Raw genomic sequence first — 20,581 nt, 5'->3', positions numbered from 1 at the left:
AGCAGGTGCATTGGTGAGACCGAACGGAATCACCTAGTACTCAAAATGACCGTATCTCGAGCGAAAGATGGTCTTCGGGACATCATCCGGCATCACCCGAATCTGATGGTATCTGGACCGGAGATCAATCTTGGAATACATACAAGCACCCCTGAGCTGATCCAACAGATCATCAATTCGAGGGAGGGGATACTTGTTCTTGATTGTCACCTTGTTCAGATGTCTGTAGTCGTTGTACAATCGCATTGTCCCGTCCTTCTTCTTCACAAAGATAACCGGTGCTCCCCAAGGAGACCCACTCGGTCTAATGAAATCTTTCGCTGAAAGATCCTCAATATGCTTCTTCAGCTCTACCAACTCCGGTGGCGACATCCGGTATGGAGCTAAAGAAATCGGCCCTACACCAGGCAACAGATCTATGGAGAACTCTATCTCTCTCTGTGGCGGAAACTCAGGAATCTCCTCAGGAAACACCTCGAGGAATTCCCTCACCACAGGAATGCCAGTGATATACTCCTGTATCCCACTCACCAAACCTCCCAACATGACATAACCAAATGCCCCTGCTCTCAAGGCTCTCCTAGCCTGTAGCAACAAAATGTACGGCGAGGAACTGGCTGTGGAATCACACGGAGACAGCACTACACGCTTGGCACAACAGTCAATCATCACACAATTTCTGGACAGCCAATCCATGCCCAGAATAACCTCCAAGTTGGCCATCGGCAATCCTATCAGATCTACCGAGAACTCACGGCCATCCCACTGAAACGCTACATCGCGATGAACAGTGGTAGCATCACATCTTTCTCCGGTGGCGGTGGTCACCCACAGCGGTGGAGAAAGCACAGACATGGGCAACTCAAGCCCCACGGCAATCGGGGTAGCAACAAAAGAATGCGTAGCCCCAGAGTAAAAAAAAACATCAACAGATGATGTACCAATCGTAACAGTACCTCTGACAAGGTTCGGAGCTCGGTCCGACTGCTGACGATCCAGTGTATAAACTCTCCCAGAAGATGGTGGCACTGCCGGTGCCGAAGTAGGTGGAAGAGGGACCATCTGAAGTGGAACTGCCTGCACTGCAGTAGCCCTCGCCTTCGTCAACGGACAGTCTCTGGAGAAGTGGCCCTCCTTGCCACACTGAAAGTTAATCAACTGGCCGGTAGAGCACGGCCCAAAATGAGTCTTCCCGCATCCCGAACACTTGGGAGCAGGAGGTCTCGCTGCACTCCCCTGAGCAGAAGTCCTCTTGAACAGACTTGGTGCCTGTCGAGCTGCCATCTGTTTACCCTTGCCCTTGTTCCCAAACTTCCTGTCTCGCCAAGAAGTGGAACTACCAGCTACAACCTTCGTCGCCTCAGCAACCTTGGCCTTACTCGAGCTGTAGAAATCTTCAATATCACGACACTGCTGAACCAGTGTCCCAAAGTCTCTAGAAGCAGAACCAGCTAGGTAACCACCAATATTCTCACTAAGTCCCCTGCGGAACTTAGCAGCCAGAAATGTAGGGGTAGGCCTCGCCATCCTGAAGTGTGCAAACTTCACCAACTGGTTGAACTTAGCCAGGTACTCGTCCATAGACAACGAGCCCTGAACCAATCTGTCAAACTCTCCATGCTGCCTCTCCTGAGCATCATACGAAAAGTACTGACCCAGCAAGAAATCCTCGAACAAAGGCCACGTCATCACATGACCCTGCATCTCGTAGACATAAGAAAGGTTTGTCCATCACTCATGGGCATCGCCCTCCAGCATGTAAGTAGCGAACATCAACTTCTGCGGATCTGTGCACTGCATAACCCAAAATATCTTGTCCAACGCCTGTAGCCAACGCGCCGCAGCCACAGGATCAAAGGATCCATCAAAGGCAGGTGGCTTATGCTTACGGAAAGCATTCAGCCGGCGATCGATCTCATCTCGATCCTCAACAAAAACAGGGACGGTCTGCATGGCCCCCGTAAGGTGACTGCCATCACCCATCTGACTCTGAGAGTCATCCTGCAGACTGGGTGGAGGTGGTGGTGGTGGCGGTGGAGGTGGTGGAGGAGGAACATGACCAACAGCAGGACCATTCCTCATCTCCTCCAACATGACTCTAAACATCGTCATGTTCGCCAGACGGTTGGCCTCCAACACGACCTCAGTGGCCTTCCAGTTCGCCTCTCTAACGGCGTCCAGCATGGCCTGGTTTGCCATTCTCATGGCCTCCTGGTCGGCTTGTCGGGCCGCCTGCATCTCAGCCAATGCAGCCAGGATAGGATCGGGGTGATCCTTCGAAGTCTCGTGGTTTCTCCCGGGTCTTACGATGACTCTGCACAAGTTACACAAATTATGAGTTGATCAGGCCCACGCAATGTGATCACATATGCATTATCGTAATAATACTCGACGCAGGAAACACACAAAATAGACACAACCAAACATCCTAATCATTGCAATACATACAGGCTTTTCCCTTGAACCGTTGCTCTGATACCATAAAATGTAATACCCCGTATATATCCGGTAGTGTTATCATTACATCGTATTAAGCGGTGCATAATTAAAAATGTGGAATATTTTTTTTCTTTTCAATTATGACGTCATTATCAATTACCATCTTGATTACTTAATCAATTTCATAAAATATCGCTTGTATGTAAATTGCAATAAGACATCTACTGAAATACCTCAATATATAAATAAAGTGTGTATTTAAAATCACGGATCTACAACTCGTAGTCTGGACCATATCCTGATACATTATTACAACTCCAAGTAAAATAAGACATAAACAAGTCTATGTGTCATGGACAATCCCCATGCTCACCAAATCAATAGCGTCTCAACAAGATAATCATAATCATAACCTGAACTAAAAACATAAAGCAGCATGCATATCCAACATCCAACATGTCAGCGTAATATAACAGCAAATCTAACTCAGCTCCGGCTTCCTGCCGCCTGAGATCTCAACATTACCTGAACCTGAAATAAGCATTACCCAAATGTGGGGTGAGATCTCTAAACAAGAAATCTCAGTAAGACAAGGGGTCCTCAAGGATCTTCCACCCCAAGCTCACTTACATGTGCAATATAAGTTCTAAAAGCATTTATATCATTGTCAGTTCCAAAACTATGTAGTGCAACAGATATCTAGGGCATGTGTGTATATCACTATTCTACTGGCCAGAGAAATGTAAGAATACGTCTATCTCCTACATGTAGTACAAGGAACACCGGTTGCACCTCACCCACAACCTCACCCTATTGTATGTTCTACATACTCAGGCTTACCGTATAGGTGGAACACCTCCATGCATATCAACAAGGCACTAACATACAATAGCTCAACAGCATTTCCAAAACATCAAAAGCATGTAACACAGCATGCATATACCATACCCCCATGGGACATGGTGGAACCACAACATGGCTAAATCGAGGACACGAAAGCTTACCTTGCAAGCTCACTATCTAATGCCAAGAGTCCTCACAGCTCAAGCCCAACACACAGCAGATCACAAATCTGATTTAGGACCAGCAAGTGTATCAACATACATAACTCAAAAGCATTAACATAAAGACTACGTTCTCCTTTAACGATTTATGTCTTAAGGCTTCCAACAAAGCCACAAGCCCTCAATCACATGATTCTGAGTTAGTTCATTAATTACAGAAGTTCAACTTCATCAATCTAGGGTCCACAAACCCCCAATAGCCTACTGTACACACATCACAGCTACTGTGCTACGAAATCCCAGAATATCCGGATATTCCTCCGGTACATATTCGGATATGCAATATCCGGATATCCCACTGTGTATATCTGGATATCAATATCCGGATATCCAGAATCCCATCTCCGAATATCACACATCCGGATACCATATCTGGATATCCAATATCGGGATATTCCACGGGCAGATTTCCGGATATTTCACGACAAAATGCAGAAACTGCATTTCGTGAAGATATCCTTCCAAGGTTGGGCTTTTACCGATTATAAACACTTAAACATGCATTTCTAGGTGTGTTTGACATTACCCAACGTTAAGATATCATCTTTTAGCCTTAACATGCATCAAGCTTCCATTTTTAAGCATAAAACTCATGATCAAAGGGTGGTACAACATACCAAGGCTCAAAAATCAGAACCAAGAGGCTGTTGGAGCTCACCAACAGTCCCTCAACCTTTGACTAGGACAGAACACGAAAATGCTAGCACAAGATGGTTCTTTTCTTCACAAAGGTAGCTTCTTGAAGCTTCACAAACCAAGAAGAAGGTGGCTCTCAACCGACACCCCAACTCAGCATACTCCCTGACCAGAAACAGTGACTAAAACCCCAAGCAAGGCACCCTCACACCTCACAAAGATGATTCCCAAGTGTTTACAAGAAGAAAAGAGAAGAATCAATGCCAAAGGTCCCAACTTGGCTCAAGAGAAGGTGAAGAAGACCAATGGAACAGTGCTCAAGCAGCTGGTCAGCCTCTCTCACGAAGGAAAATCTGATATCTAAGGGTAATGTGCCCTTAGTAAGTGTATAAATAGCCAACTCACACTTAAACACGCAGTATTAGCTTTAATTGCTACGCTTAGCATTTGGATCCCAAACTTTGGAACCTAAAACTACACATTTTTCCAAGAATTATCATATTTTTATTACATTTTTTCGAGCACCTTCCTGGTACGCGCTTTTCATAGCCAGTATCAGTTTCTAGCACCAGTTCTCAATATTTGGACTTGAAACTCGATTTACAAGTCCTACATAACATTCTAGTAATTATCATGCACTTAAATTAATTTTTCGGGATACTTTTTCGGTACGCATTTATACCGACTAGCAGAACCGGTATCTGCACTTTTCTTCCGAAAAGCGACTTTCAGCATTCTTAATCACTTACCATAATTATTAAAGCCTCTTAATAATTATTAGGGTCAATTATGGAATCATTTCCTATTTTCACATAATTAATTAATTAAATACCTTAATTAACGGTGTGGGTTCTTACAAAGCACTCCAGACAAAAACAACCATTAAGGATGAGAAGGCGCTCTATTCTCAGAACATCCGAGGTAGAGGTCGTGGACGAGCTGGTCGTGGAAATGGTCGAGGTGGTCGTGGCCGAGGTCATGAGGTGAGAAATGAAGAAAGAGCTGAGCCGAGTCAGCAAAACTGGAGAGATAGAGGACGTGGCCGAGGTGGAAGAGGTCGGTGGTCGAATCAAAGTAATGTAGAATGTTATAAGTGTGGCAAGTATGGTCACTACTCAAAGGACTACAACTCGGACAGATGCTACAACTGTGGCCGAGTTGGGCACTTCGCTAAGGATTGCCGAGATGAAAGCAGAGTTGACGAGACGTCAAACTTTGCTGCGAAAGGAGAGATAAGAGATGGAGGAGTTCTTATGCTAGCCCATGTGAAACAAGTTCAAAGGATGAGTCGGAGTGGTATTTGGATACTGGTGCCAGTAATCACATGTGTGGTTACAAACATTTGTTCAAGGAGTTGAAAACGGTGGAAGCCGGACATGTCACTTTTGGAGACGCGTCCAAAATTGATGTAAAGGGTCGAGGTACGATCTGTTTCTTGCAAAAGGATGGACGAGTTGGTACAATTCGGGACGTGTATTACGTGCCTGAGCTCAAAAGCAATATTCTGAGCATTGGACAGTTGATGGAAAAGGGCTACTCGGTTCTAATGACAGACCGAGTTCTACTATTGAAAGACAAACAAGGGCGTCTGATAGCCCGAGTTCAGATGGAGAAGAACAAAATGTACAAGTTGAGTTTAAGGAGCATGGAGGTCGGCTGTCTGCAAGCCGAGGTGGAGGATAAGATGTCTCTTTGGCATCGACGGTTTGGACACCTTCATTACAGTGGTCTGACCGAGATGATGAAGAAAAACATGGTAGTGGGACTACCAAAGATTAACTCTGAAGGAAAATTTTGTGAAGACTGCATATTGGGAAAACATGCGAGGAGCCCGTTCCAAAGGATGGCAAGATACCGAGCTAAGAAGCCTCTAGAGTTGATACATACCGACCTGTGTGGACCCATAACTCCGGGGTCCTTCAGTGGAAAAAGGTATTTTGTCTCTTTTATTGATGACTTTAGTCATAACACTTGGGTTTATTTTCTGAAAGAAAAATCCGAGGTGCTGGATACCTTTAAAAGGTTTAAAGTGATGATTGGAAAGAAGATACATCAAATTGGTCTGTTCAGACCGAGGTGGGGAGTATGTGTCAATAGCGTTTAAAAGATATTGTGAAGAACACGGGATAAGGCGGTTTCTGACCGCGCCATACTCACCCCAACAAAATGGAGTAGCTGAGAGAAAGAACCGGAATATACTGGATATGGTCCGATCCATGTTAAAGACAAAGAACATGCCAAAGGAGTTATGGGAAGAAGCCGTACAATGTGCAGTGTACGTGCAGAACAGATGTGCACATTCAAGTTTGAATGACAAGACTCCGCAGGAAGCATGGAGTGGTCTAAAGCCATCAGTGGCTCATTTCAAGATTTTTGGTAGTGTTGCATATGCACACATACCGGATCAGTTGAGGACAAAGCTAGAAGATAAGAGCAAGAAGTTTGTGTTCATTGGTTATGATGAGAAGACTAAGGGATATAAGTTGTTGGATCCCGTCAGTAAAAGGGTGATGGTTAGCCGAGATGTGAAGGTGAATGAAGAAGATGCTTGGGACTGGAGTAGTCCATCCGAGGTGAATGTGGAACCCGAAATTAGATCAATTGAGGTCGGACAACCCTCGACCTGCATTTTAGAAAATCCAAATGATTCTGATAGTGAAGAAGAGTTGAGACAACCAAGGATGAGGAGTCTACAAGATCTGTATGATTCCACCAGTGAAGCACACTTGGTATGTTTGTTGGCAGATTCTGAAGAAGTAAGCTTTGAAGAGGCAATCCGAGATGAGAAATGTTAATCAGCCATGGAGGAAGAGATTAAAGCTATAGAAAAGAACAAGACATGGGAGTTAGCCGAGCTTCCCAAAGGAAGTCGGCCCATTGGTGTGAAATGGGTGTACAAGAAGAAAATGAACGCTAAAGGGGAGATCAAAAGATACAAAGCCCGGCTGGTGGCGAAAGGGTATAGGCAGAAGGTCGGCATTGACTATGATGAGGTGTTCGCTCCCGTAGCAAGAATGGAGACAATCAGGCTGTTATTTTCTCAAGCAGCCCAGTTCGGATGGCCGATCTATCAGATGGACGTGAAGTCGGCATTCTTAAATGGAGTACTCGAGGAGGAGGTGTATCTGGAACAACCTCTGGGATTCATGAAAGCCGGACAAGAAAGAAAAGTGTTGAGACTGAAGAAAGCTTTGTATGGGTTGAAGCAGGCCCCAAGAGCCTGGAACACGAGAATTGACAATTACTTCAAGAAGGATGGACTTGAACAATGTCCGTATGAACACGCACTCTACGTAAAGAAGAAAGGAGGTAAAATTCTACTTGTTGCTCTATATGTTGATGATCTGATTTTCCTGGGTAATGATGAAGGAATGATCAAGATTTTAAGAAGAAAATGACGAAGGAGTTTGAGATGACGGATCTCGGTCTGATGAGATACTTTCTTGGTTTGGAGGTTAGACAAGATGAATCCGGGATCTTCGTCTCTCAGGAAGCCTATGCAAAAGGAATTTTAGAAAAGTTCAAAATGAGTGATTGCAACCCGGTTTCAACCCCCATGGAACCCGACGTTAAACTTTCAAGATATGATGGAGGAGAAAAGGTAGATCCGAGTGTTTATCGTAGTCTAGTTGGAAGTTTGAGGTACTTGACATGTACGAGACCGGATCTATGTCTGAGTGTTGGAATAATAAGCCGATTTATGGAAGAGCCGAGCTATACTCATTGGAAGGCGGCAAAGAGGATTTTAAGATATGTTCAAGGAACAATTTCGCAAGGACTTCATTATTCAAAGTCAAACAAGTACAAGCTAACAGGCTACTCGGATAGTGACTGGTGTGGAGATGTGGATGACAGGAAGAGCACGGCTGGCTATGTGTTTTTCATGGGAAACACGGCGTTTACTTGGGTGTCAAAGAAGGAACCCATTGTGACTTTATCTACATGCGAAGCCGAGTACGTTGCTGCTTCCTGGTGTGTTTGTCATGCAATTTGGCTGAGAAACCTGTTGAGCAAGCTGGAGCAAGAGCAAGTCGGTCCAACCGAGATCCGAGTTGACAACAAATCAGCGATCGAGTTAGCAAAGAACCCGGTCAATCATGAAAGAAGTAAGCATATTGATGTCAGGTTTCATTTCATCCGAGATCAAGTCAGAGAAGGAAAGGTGGAGCTCACTCATGTTGCAAGCCGAGATCAAGTTGGAGATATTTTCACAAAGCCCCTGCCGACGTTGTTGTTTGAGAATTGCAAGAAGAAGATGGGAATGAAGGACGGTAGAGATATTAAAGTTTAAGGGGGAGTTTTGTTGGGTTTAAACTTTATTTAATTGAAGAAAATAGAAAATGAAGAGTTTTGTGGTAAAGGGGTGTGTCCCTTAGGAATTTGTTAGTAGACATTAATGAGTTTAAAGTTTCTAAGAAGTAGTCATTATTATGTTTAGATTTCCTAAGTTGGTCATTAGTATTCTTAGTTATTTGCTATTGCTTATAAATAGCACTATGTAAACCATTTCAAAAAGCACTTGGCATATACAGTAATACAAAGAGGTATATTCAGAGAATTGCTTGTGTGGTTGAGTGTTTGAGAGAAACACCATTAGAGGACCTGTGAATTACAATCATTGGCCAGCATGTTGAATGATTTAGTAGCAGAAGCTGCGAGTTCCCAGACACATAAGAAGTTCGTCACAGCAAGTCCAAGACCCTGTATGGCCTGGCGCAGTGCATTTCTGGTTTTTGTAAAATTAGGTATGAACTGTACCCATTTTACAATATAAAAGCAACATCATCTGCCGCCAATGGTTCCTGCTCGCTGATTAGATATGTTGTTCACAAATGTTGTGGCTTCTCATTATGCTGGGAAATTTGAGAGGAAGTTAGGTGCTTGATAATAATGTCTTCATTTTTCTGTATCTGACTACTTTGTTCAGGAAATAGCAATGTCTTATGTCCTTGTTATTGTTTTCGTGGTGCTTTTCATTCTGGGCTATTATTACAAGATCCATAATGCAGCCCTGGCAGATAGCAGTGACATATATATCGAATTCTTACACATGTATATGTTTTTTGTAGACAGAATACTAGTATCCAAGGATCAGCTATTGCTTCACAAGGTGAATGATCATTCCCTAGTGATGGAATTCCTAATTAGTTGAATATGACATGATTTTGTTCAATATGAACCAATTGGAAGTTTTGGTCGTGTCATATCAAAATAGGATTTCTTCATCAATACTAAGTGACTGTTTTTAAAATGATTGTTATTTGAATATTGATGGTATTCAAATTTTGATGGATCAGTGGTTTATAATGTTTTAAATTCTATGCAACAATTGCTATCAGACTTGTTTTTTAATATCCAAATGATGATGGTGTAGAATGTATTAACAGGACTCTCTTAGTTGTGACTATGTAAATTGGTACAATAATATGTATTAGCACATTTTAATTGGTTACTGACCTACAAGTTGGTACCTTGACAGCTTCGTTGTTAATTAAATATCAGTACATGACTTTCTTAAATCCTCTCTTCATGGGTAATGCTTTGCAAAACCAAGATAAAATGACATCAAAGACTCGCCAAATCTGGAAACAAATTATTGTCAAAAGTAAACAGTATTCTTAGAGCAGCACAAAGATGCCAACAAAATGGAGATTAAGCTCCTGACTATCTTAAAAGGTTATCTGCAAATGAAAATTGTCAGAAGAACATGTTGACTAAAGTCCAAAGGAAGTTATTCAGATAAACTTTTCACTCGAATAAATCCATCCCTAGCACGATATACCATGTGAAAATGTAAAATAATGTTATTCTAGTCTATCTTGATTTACAGAGGATGATCTATTTCCTCAATCAAGATAACTTGTACACAATCACTTAGATAGATACAGGCCATGTCAAATGCCTCATGATTTTTTTTTTATATAAAATGCGCAATTATCCCCTATGTTATCTTGCCGAAGACTAACCTATGTAAAATTTCTTCCATGTCAGGGCCTTTCAAATATGACCTTTTTCTTTTTCTGCGTATGTAGTTTATGGTATCTACCTGACACGTGTCTATCATTGGCAACATCTACAAAGTTGACTAATTTTTATACTATTGAAAAAAGAAAAAAAGAAAAAAGAACCAGCCTCATATGCCATAATTAATGGCTTATTATAATACTAGCCTTCTTGGCTGCAAGATAGACTACCAAAGTATATAGCAAAATCCATGTTGAACTTTCATTGGGTTAAAAAACCACATTTCAGGTATCCTATAATTGTGAACTTTAATTGTCGATTGTTCAAACCATATGAATACACATTCGGATAAAAAACCACATTTCAGTTTTCAATTCCTCATTGATGTCATATATCAAATATAACATGGGCTTCAAATTCTTCTTCGGTTGATTTTCAACCAGTAGTCTAGTTCCCCAAGATGAAAACAAAAATTCACCCTTGGTATGCTATTAAATCGTTTTGAGTAAAACTTACACTCACCTCCAATGGCAATTCTTGTAGCAAAACAAGATATAACTGGCAGTAGCACTGATAAGTACTGAAAGACAAAACCAGCACATAAACTTAGTAGTACCTTCATAAAAACCATTCTTTCATGAAACACTCCATGAAAAAGAAAAAAAAAACCCATCAATCTCAATTCAGAGTTAAACATTGCGCAACTGTAATCCAAATTAGTTTATACACAAGCAATCAAATTTACAAGAAGCCATTCTCCAAAAAAAAAAAAAATTACAAGAAGCCCATGAACTGTGAGAAATATAATTTTACTCATTTTAGAAGAGGGTGGGCAACTTTTTACCTAAATGGTGATTTCAAAAATTAGGAAAAAGTGTTTGTGATTTCTTGGCTTCATGATGGAATCTCTTCTCCCTTGGTAGCTTAAGTGGTATGGCTCTATTCCAGCAGCTAGGTAGTTTGCAATATTTGCAAACCAAGGAGCATGTTTTTCAGAGATCATTAGCAATTGCTCATCAGGGAACGTCTCTTTGATTTGATCTCCTTCTTGTGAGGCTATCCTCTCTAATCGAGATAAGTGGTCAGCCACTTTATTATCACCTCCTCTCCGGTCCTTGATTTCAAGGTCAAATTCTTGGAGCAACAGTATCCATCTAATCAATCTTGGCTTGGCATCCTTTTTGGCAAAGAGTTGCTTGATTGCTGAATGATCAGTGAATACTGTAACTTTGGAGCATATCAGATATAACCGAAACTTGTCGCATGCAAACACAACTGACAACATCTCCTTCTCCGTCACTGTGTAGTTGACCTGCGCTGGAGTAAGAGTTCTACTGGCGTAGTACACAGTTCTAAAGATTTTGTCTTTCCGTTGCCCAAGTACTGCTCCCAAGCCGATATCGCTGGCGTCACACATCAATTCGAAAGGAAGACTCCAATCTGGGCTTTGAATGATAGGTGCAGACACCAGCCTTGACTTGAGTTCCAAGAAGGTTGTCATGCATTTTTCATCAAAATTGAACTTCCTATCTTGCTCCAGGAGTTCACAGAGTGGCTTTGCAATCTTGGAGAAGTCCTTAATGAAACGCCTGTAAAAACCGGCATGTCCAAGAAGCTTCTTATTCCTTTCACTGTGGTCGGGGGAGGTAGCTTCTCAATTGCCTCCACCTTGGCTTTATCCACCTCGAGACCTTTGCTTGAGATTTTGTGTCCTAGCACAATGCCTTCTCTTACCATGAAATGGCATTTTTCCCAGTTCAGCACTAAATTGCTTTTGACACATTTTTCCAATACATGTTCAAGGTTATTAAGACAAGTAGAAAAAGAGCAGCCAATAACAGAAAAATAATCCATGAAAATCTCTACTGCTTCTCCTACTAAATCAGTGAATAAAGCAAACATGCATCTTTGAAAAGTTGCAGGGGCATTCCACAGCCCAAATGGCATTCTTCTGAATACAAAAGTCCCAAATGGACATGTAAAAGTGGTTTTGTGTTGGTCTTCAGGAGCAACCGGGATTTGGTTGTATCCAGAATACCCATCCAAGAAACAAAAGAATTCTTTTCCAGCCAGATGATCCAGCATTTGGTCAATAAAAGGGAGGGGAAAATGATCCTTACGGGTCGCATTATTCAACTTTCTATAGTCTTGACAAATCCTCCACCCAGTTATCTTTTTGGTGACTATTAATTCATGTTTTTCATTTTCAACTACAGTGATGCCACCCTTTTTTGGAGCACATTGCACAGGGGCAACCCATTTGCTGTCAGAGATAGGATATATTATACCTGCATCAAGCCATTTGATGATTTCCTTTCTTACCACCTCTTTCATATTGGGGTTCAGCCTCCTTTGATGCTCCACAGATGAGCTGTCAGGATCTTGGAGCAAAATTTTATGCATGCAGATTGTTGGGCTAATTCCCTTTATATCAGCCATGGTCCAACCGATTGCTCCTCTATAGTCCTTAAGCTTCTGTGTGAGCTGAAGTTCCTGTTCATGGGTTAGTAAAGAAGAAATAATCACAGGGAGAGTGTTTTCTTTTCCCAAATAAATATACTTCAGGTGTTCAGGTAAAGGCTTTAACTCCAAGGTAGGCGGTTCCTCTACTGAGGGCAAATTTGGTCTTTAAACTTGCTCCGATCGGTTCAAGTATTCGAAGATCCTTTCTTTCTTGTCCCCAGTATGAATGGAATTAATGGACGCAAGGTATTCCTCCAATTCGTCAAAGTCCTTCATGCCTATTTCTGACTGCAACTGCTCCTGCTGTTCTTCTCTTATGATCAAGTCAAGAGTTGAAATGCTAGAGCATTCCTCAGTGCTATCTTCATCAAACTTCATTGCTTTCATGACATTGAACTTCACCTCCTCTCCATTTACACTCATGAATAGTTCGCCTTTTCTGACGTTTATGACAGCATCACCAGTGGCCAGGAATGGTCTGCCCAGAATTATTGGAACTTCTTGGTCTGCTTCAAAATCCAAGATGATGAAGTCAACTAGTAGAATGAACTTGTCTACTTGGACAAGGACATTCTCGATTTTTCCTTCTGGCTTGGCTATGGATCGGTCTGCAAGCTGAAGAGTGACTGTGGTTGGTCTTGCTGCTCCTATGTCAAGCTGTTTGAAGATAGAAGCTGGCATTAAATTTACACTCGAGCCCAGATCACAAAGTGCTCGACCAAGGTAGTTCTTCCCAACTGTACACGGGATGGTGAATATTCCAGGGTCCTTCAGTTTGGGAGGAATCTTAGTCAGGTATTTGCATGATTCTTCAATAAGGGCTACAGTCTCAAATTCCTCAATCCTTCTTTTTTTGACAAAACGTCCTTCATAAATTTTGCATACGAAGGCATTTGTTCCAGAGCCTCTACCAGAGGGACATTTATGTGAAGCTGTTTTAACAAGTCTAAAAACTTGCTAAACTGCCTATCTTCATGTTGTTTTTTTAACCTCTGTGGAAAAGGAGGCTCAATTGGTTCACTCCTCCTTTTGCATGGTGGAACATAGCTGGGACTGAAACTGGTTCATTGTCTTTCATTGCTCCAACATCTGCTCCAGATGTTGTGGTAACTGGTGTGACTTCAGTGAGATCATCGTTCTGGACCTTCTCCCTTGATTATGTCTGAGCTTCAAGGGGTTGAGGGTCAGTAGCTTCCTCAACTCCTTCTTCCATAGGTTGTCTTGCTAGTTCGCGTTTACGAGATCGTGCCACTAAATCTGGAGGTGGCAGAGTTTTTCCATCTCGTAAGCTTATAGCATTACAACGCTCCTGGTTTTCCTAGGAAGGTTTTTCTGTGTCACTAGGGAGTGTCCCTGGTTGTCTCTGTTTGAGTGCTCCAGCCAACTGACCAATTTGGGTCTCCAGGCTCCTCATGGCTGCACTGTTCAGATTCATGTATTCCTTGACAAAAGTCTCAAAGGATTGGGACTTCCCTTCACCCTTATCCCAGTTTTGATGGTTCTGCCTGGGATATGGGGGTCGGTTCTGGTAGTTTCCTCCACTACCTCCAGCATTATTCTAACTCTCCCATCCCCGGTTGTTGTTCCCTTGATAATTATCATTGCTCCTGTTGTTATTATCGTAACCACCTGCATAACACACAACAGCCAAATTGTTACAGTCCTCAGATTCATGAGGACCTCCACAAATGGAGCAACTTTGACTTGATTGAGTCAAGAGAAGTTGCTCGGTTGGTTTTTTCTGTTCCATGGGCTTCCAATTTTTTATAGTATTCTAGAGCGAAGCCATCTTTGCTGAAAGAGCATCAGTTGAGCTTAGCTCAAGAACTCATGCTTTCTTGGAAGCATTGTTCCGTGTGGAAGGCCATTGAACATGTTTTTTTGAAAGTTTTTCCAACAACCGGTAGGTTTCCGGATAAGTAAAATCCAAAAGATCTCCCCCTGCAGCCGCATCAACAGCGGCTTTCAATGGTGGGGTTAAGCCATGATAAAACGTGTGATAAATGCCCCAATCAGAAACTCCATGATTTGGGCAAATTCGTATTAATTCCTTAAAGCGCTCCCACACTTCATAAAGACTTTCTCCATCATACATTTGGAAAGATGCTATATCAGCCCTCACTTGGGCTTGTTTGCTTGGGAGAAAAATCGGGTGACAAACTGTTCAGCTAGTTGCTCCCAACTAGTGATGGAATTTGGGGGCAATGTTCTCCTCCATTCTTTGGCTTTTCCTGCTAGGGAAAATGGAAACAGCCTCATTCGCATATTTTCCTCTGAGATACCATGAACTTTCAAATTATCAACTATCTCAGTAAAGTTGTCCAAATGACTGTGGGGGTCTTCCATAGGCAATCCATGGAATTGACAAGCATTCATAATCATTTGGAACATTGCAGGTTTGATTTCAAAGTTCGGGACATCCAGAGAAGGAGGATCATAGCCTCGTTCTGGACCATTTCTGAAGGGAGCAGCCATATCATTCAACGATGGCCCTCTTCCTCCATTCTGTCCTTCTTCATTCTCATGATTATTATTTTCATTGTTACCATTTTCACCATTATTTAGAACTTCCTCCATTGTATTATTTCTTAACCTTTGAACTCTTCTTCTATTTCTGAAGGTTCTCTCGGGTTCTGGATCAAAATGTACTATTTCCAGTCCAAGTTCTGTAGGTTCTGTGCTCATACAATAGGAAGAAGTCAAACACAATAAAAACAAAAAAGATTTCAAAAACACAAACAACAATGTTTTCTTAAAAACGCCCTTTCTTGCCAAATGATCCCCGGCAACGGCGCCAATTGCTTGGTCAAACCGAGAGCTGCTCAGGGATATTTTTAAGGAGCAATAATACAGAGTGATAATCGAGATTGCAAACAGGAGCAATCTACTCTGACGGAGAGCAACCCTCTTCAACTATACGCAAGCGTACGTGTCAAGCAATACAGGGTGTTGTTAGCCCCAGATTTATCGTCCTCAGGGAGCAGTTGTGAAGAAGGAATCGTTCAGGGAAACTTAATTCTTAGAAAAATGAAGGGAAAGTAGTTATTCTCAACCAAGCTTCACAAGGAGCAATCTCTAGCCAGCTAGTTAAACAATGTTAACCATTCTGAACTAGATGAGAGCAGTGAATAACTTAGCATAGTCATCGAATATCAAGGCATCAAATTGAAGTAACTCAAAAGAAATTAGTGAAATGATTATAAAAGCAGCAATAGATAAGCACAATTTGGTTGTCGTGAAGAAAGTTATAACAAAAGTTTGATGTGAGATTGAGTTTAGAAAGAGTTAAGTAGGTGTTTTGGGTTCCATATTTTCATCCCTTTGGTTAACCCTGCTTGGTAGCATATTTTAAAAATGGATTATGCTCATTTCGTCGTTTTTCCACAAGCAAGTAAAAGAGCAAGGCCTTACTCTCCACATTACTCCATAGAACTTAGAGTTAAATGCAAGGAAACCATGCTGCCTTCTCAAAAGAGCCTGGATTCACATGGCAGTGCTCTTCATTCCAGGTGTTCCTCCCTCCTTTCTTCAAGCTGAACTACCCCAAGATCTTGAGACTGCTCTGCATGCCCTTGTCAGTGTTTCATCGACCGAGTGGTCCCGGGATGAGGTTGCCAGCCCAAAGGGTTTCACAGAATCAATATATTAAACCAAAGAACAGCTCAAAATTCATTCATAAAATATGTGTTCCTTGCAAAGTTATCCTAAGACAAAAGGGATTACTTCTATGGAACCCTCACCTACTTAGAGGAAGTTAGCTCCTAGCGAGCATTACAAAAGAAAAATATCAGGAAAAATAAATGGCAAGCCCTCGAATGGCGTCCCCCCTCTTTTTTCTCATGAAGGTTGATTCTTCCTTTTATAAAGTTCTTCTGTCAGATCCTCATCGTCCCTTTTATCAAGGGTTGTGCCTTCTTCAAATCCTCTCCAATAGCCGGTCTGCTCTCTGCCAGCTCAGCTCTGCATGGCAGTGGTCTCCCTTGCTCTTGGTGCTTTTTCTCGGGTGAGAATTTCGGAATCAGGGAGACACCTCCACCTTCTCTGTTGTGGCTGACGTGGAGGCTCCTGATTGCTGCCTTTTACTGCTTTTGTACTGTAGCAGGCTTTTATGCTCCCTCCTCCGCAACATTCTTCCTTCTTTTCCTTAATGTGTGGGCCCTTCTATTAGGTCTCAGGTTTCCTGATCAAAACAAATCAACCCAATAATCATATGTGAAAAAGATAATGTCAATTTGCTCCAGGCCTACTCTAATTCCCATTTCAAGTATTGCTCTGGTCCACTTTTCAAGACAATTGCTCTTCATGGAAAAAGAAGGTTAAAGAGAGTGATTTGTGACCAAAACAGGGGTTTTGTGGAGTGATATATACTTAATGGACCTCAACTTTTGAGGACCATCAAGATGCAATCTATACTTGAACATTGTCACTCATCTCCCTATGGTGGCCACTATGCTGGAGTCAGAACAGCAGCAAAGGTGCTGCAATCAGGTTTTTACTGGACCTCTTTATTTAAAGACTCACATACTTTTGTTTCAAGTTGTGATAGGTGCCAAAGAACTGGAAATGTATCAATGAGACATGAAATTCCTTTCAACCCTATCTTGGAAGTTGAACTATTTGACGTTTGGGGGCTAGATTTCATGGGATCATTCCCACCTTCATTTGGAAATCAATACATTTTGGTGGCAGTGGACTACGTCTCTAAATGGGTAGAAGCAGCAGCATTACCCACCAATGACTCCAAAGTGGTTTGGAAGTTCCTTAAAAAGAATATCTTCCCAAGGTTTGGCACACCAAGAGCAATCATAAGTGATGAAGGAAGCCATTTCTGCAGCATACCACCCCCAGACCAGTGGGCAAGTTGAAGTGTCTGCTTGGTCGAACCGAGAGTTGCTCGGGAATATTTCTTTCAGAGAGCAAGAGTGTAGAGTAGTAATCAGGATTGCCAACAGGAGCAATCTACTCTGACTAAGAGCAACCCTCTTCAACTATACGCAAGCGTACGTGTCAAGCAATATAGGGTATTATAGCCCCAGATTTATCGTCCTCAGGGAGCAGTTGTGAAGTAAGAAGCGCTAAAGGAAACTTAATTTGTAAAATGGAGCGATAAAAGAAATCACTATTCTCAGCTAAGCTTCACAAAGAGCAATCTCTGGGCAGCTAGTTAAACAATGTTAACCATTCTGAACCAGATGAGAGCAGTGAATGACTTAGCATGGTCATCGAATAAAATGGCATCAATTGAAGTAACTTTAAGAGCAGTCAACGAAATGAAAGTAAGAGCATCAGCTAGTAAAACACAGTTCAGTTATCGTGAGGAAAAGGTTGTGATAGGAATTGAGTTAAGATTAATTTCAGAAAGAAAAAGATCAAGTAGGTGTTACGGGTTCCATGTTTTCATCCCTTTGGTTAACCCTGCCTGGTAGCATATTTTACAAGTGGATTTTGCTCCTTCCCTTGTTTTGCTATAGGTAAGCAGAGGGTAAGGCCTTACTCTCGACGTTACTCCATAGTACTTGGAGTTATATGCAAGGAAACCATGCTGCCTTCTCAAAAGAGCATGGATTCGCATGGCAGTGCTCCCCATTCCAGGTGTTTATCCCTCCTTTCTTCAGGCTAAACTACCCCAGGATTTCGAGAATGCTCCACACGCCTTTGTCAGTGTTTCATCAACCGAGTGGTCCCGGGATGAGGTTGCCAGCCCAAAGGGTTTCACAAAATCAATAATTTAAACCAAAGAGCAACTCAAAATTCATTTATAAAATATGTGTTCCTTACAAAGCTATCCTAAGACAAAAGGGATTACTTCTATGGAACCCTCACCTACTTAGAGGAAATTAGCTCCTAGTGAGCATTTTTACAAGAAATAAGAAAACAAAGAGACAACCGGTCCTAGGATGGGTGCTGATCCTCCCTTTATGAGGATTGCTTGTTCCTTTTATAGGGTTCTTCATTTGATCTCCATTGTTCCTTTCATCAAGGGTCGTGCTTTGTCTGAATCCTCTCCAATGGTAGCTTTGCTTCTTGCCAGCTTGGCCTTAAATGGAAGTGGTCCCCCTTGCTTTTGGCTCCCTTTGTGAGTAGGAGTATCGGATTCAAGGTGGCACCTCCACTCCTTCTGCTGTAGCTGACGTGGCGGCTCCCCATTGCTCAGCTTCTTTGCTTTCGTACTGTAGCAGAGGCAGCACCTTCACCTTCTCTGCTGTAGCTGACGTGGCGGCTCCCCCTTGCTTCTTTTGACTGCTGTTGTACTATAGCAGACTTCTTTTTCCTTTCTGCGCAACACTCCTTCTTCTCTCTTCATTTTGTGGTTCCTTTTGTTGGGCCTTAGGTGTCCTGAACAAAGCAAACTAACCCAATAGTCATATGTGAAAAAGATAATGTTAAATTTGCTCCAGGTCTACCTTAATTCCCACTTTCGGCATTGCTCTGGTCCACTATTCAAAACAGTTGCTCTATATGAAAAGAAGAAGGTTAAAGGGCGTGATTTATAACCAAAACATGGGTTTTGTGGAACAATTTGCACTTAATGGGCCTCAACTCTTGAGGACTATCAGTGTCCAATAGAGAAATCAAAAGGATCTTGGAGAAGGTGGTAAATCCTTCAAGGAAGGACTGGTCATTCAGATTGGATGACTCATTATGGGCATACAGGACTGCCTACAAAATAGCATTAGGTGCATCCCCATACAGAATTGTCTATGGCAAGGCATGCCACCTACCTGTTGAGTTAGAGCATAAGGCATACTGGGCTATATCAAAGCTGAATCTGGATGAACAAGCAGCTGGACAGAAAAGAATGCTACAGCTAAATGAACTGAAAGAATTCAGAATGAATGCATATGAAAATGCCAAACTTTACAAGGAAAATATAAAGAAATGGCATGATAAAAAGATCCTTCCAAGGGTATTTGAACAAGGTCAGCAAGTCCTTATATTTAACTCAAGGCTCAAGCTCTTTCCAGGCAAGCTTAAATCGAGGTGGATAGGACCTTTTAAGGTTGCACATGTGTATCCCCATGGAGCTATTGAAATTACGAATGAAAAAAATGGGAGCACGTTTAAGGTCAATGGACAAAGGCTGAAGCACTATTGGGGAGATCAAAATGTCAAGGAGACAACTATTATCTCCTTGACTGAGCCGAGTTGAATCCAAAGAGAAGAAGTCAGGCTGAAGACTATAACACAAGCGCTCTTGGGAGGCAGCCCAAAATTTAATTAGGAAGTTTTTAATTTAAATGAATTTTAATTTCAGTATTTTAAATTATTGCAATTTCATATTTTCAATTAGGATAAATTAGTTTCATGTTCTTTTAATTTTTAATTTTCTTTTTAAGATGCTTTGCAAGAAAAAAAAATGGTGTTGATGCCCATTAAAAATAAAAATCAGGAACCAGGCTGCAGCACAAGGTTGTGGGAAAAATCAGGCAAACCCATATCATTTGGGTTAGAATAAAAGAATCGGGCCAAGAAAGCATTGGGCCCAATTCAGACGCAACAATTAAAGTCAAGGAGATGTACAGCAAGCCTAACGGTAATTTAATCAGAAGCTGCCACATCATCCCTGTCGCTGTAACAATGCAACGGTTAAAAATTCAAGGAAGGGATGAAACGACATAGCTGTCAGAATCCTGATGCAGCACCGTCCAAATTCATCCATCCATCAACAATGATTCGTTGTGACCCCTTGTGCTTTTTCAACCCAATATAAAAGCCAGGTTCCATATTTTTCTACCTCCATTATCGTGTGTTCAATTTTTTTGAGTAAAATTTTTTTTCCAACTTCATCTCCAAGAACAGTCTTGCAAGAACTCAAGCCATAGCAAAGGCTTGAGTTTGGAGTCCCCCAACCTCTTTTCTTTCTTTCACCCGAGGCAACCAAACTGAGTTTGGAGTGGAGCAATGGAGACCCCAAGCACCCGAAGTGGAAAAATTAGGGCAAGACCCAGTGGGAGCATCTCTCAATCAGAACTGGTCCCCTCTTTCTCCACCGAGCGAGCAATGCAAAGGCATGA

At 42.0% G+C, this 20,581-nt stretch overlaps 1 protein-coding gene and 1 non-coding gene across 2 annotated transcripts; both read left to right on the top strand.

The window, feature by feature from the left end:
- The first annotated feature begins 7,533 nt into the window (after nt 1-7,533).
- LOC133290950 (uncharacterized mitochondrial protein AtMg00810-like) lies at nt 7,534-8,747 on the top strand. The gene is made up of 2 exons (XM_061489143.1): nt 7,534-8,245; nt 8,632-8,747. The coding sequence occupies exons 1-2, from the start codon at nt 7,534-7,536 to the stop codon at nt 8,745-8,747; spliced, it is 828 nt and encodes a 275-aa protein (XP_061345127.1).
- Nucleotides 8,748-14,584: 5,837 nt separating this feature from the next.
- LOC133291132 (small nucleolar RNA R71) lies at nt 14,585-14,689 on the top strand. Its single transcript, XR_009748768.1, has one exon. It is a non-coding gene; the product is annotated as a small nucleolar RNA R71 (small nucleolar RNA).
- The last annotated feature ends 5,892 nt before the right edge of the window (nt 14,690-20,581 follow it).

This window comes from Gastrolobium bilobum, unplaced genomic scaffold (assembly GCF_033153095.1).
Source record: "Gastrolobium bilobum isolate Gb01-03AN ecotype WA unplaced genomic scaffold, APGP_CSIRO_Gbil_v1 utg19757, whole genome shotgun sequence".
In the NCBI taxonomy this organism is placed as follows: domain Eukaryota; kingdom Viridiplantae; phylum Streptophyta; class Magnoliopsida; order Fabales; family Fabaceae; genus Gastrolobium; species Gastrolobium bilobum.
Note: the sequence above shows the minus strand (reverse complement) of the source record. Positions and strands in the feature narration are given on the sequence as shown.

What these genes read in the sequence shown, in the direction of transcription:
- LOC133290950 (XM_061489143.1), top strand. Translation starts at nt 7,534, where the DNA reads ATGACGAAGGAGTTTGAGATGACGGATCTCGGTCTGATGAGATACTTT. An exon ending in CCCGGTCAATCATGAAAGAA is followed by an intron (nt 8,246 to 8,631) that starts GTAAGCATATTG and finishes GCTTATAAATAG; the next exon opens with CACTATGTAAACCATTTCAA.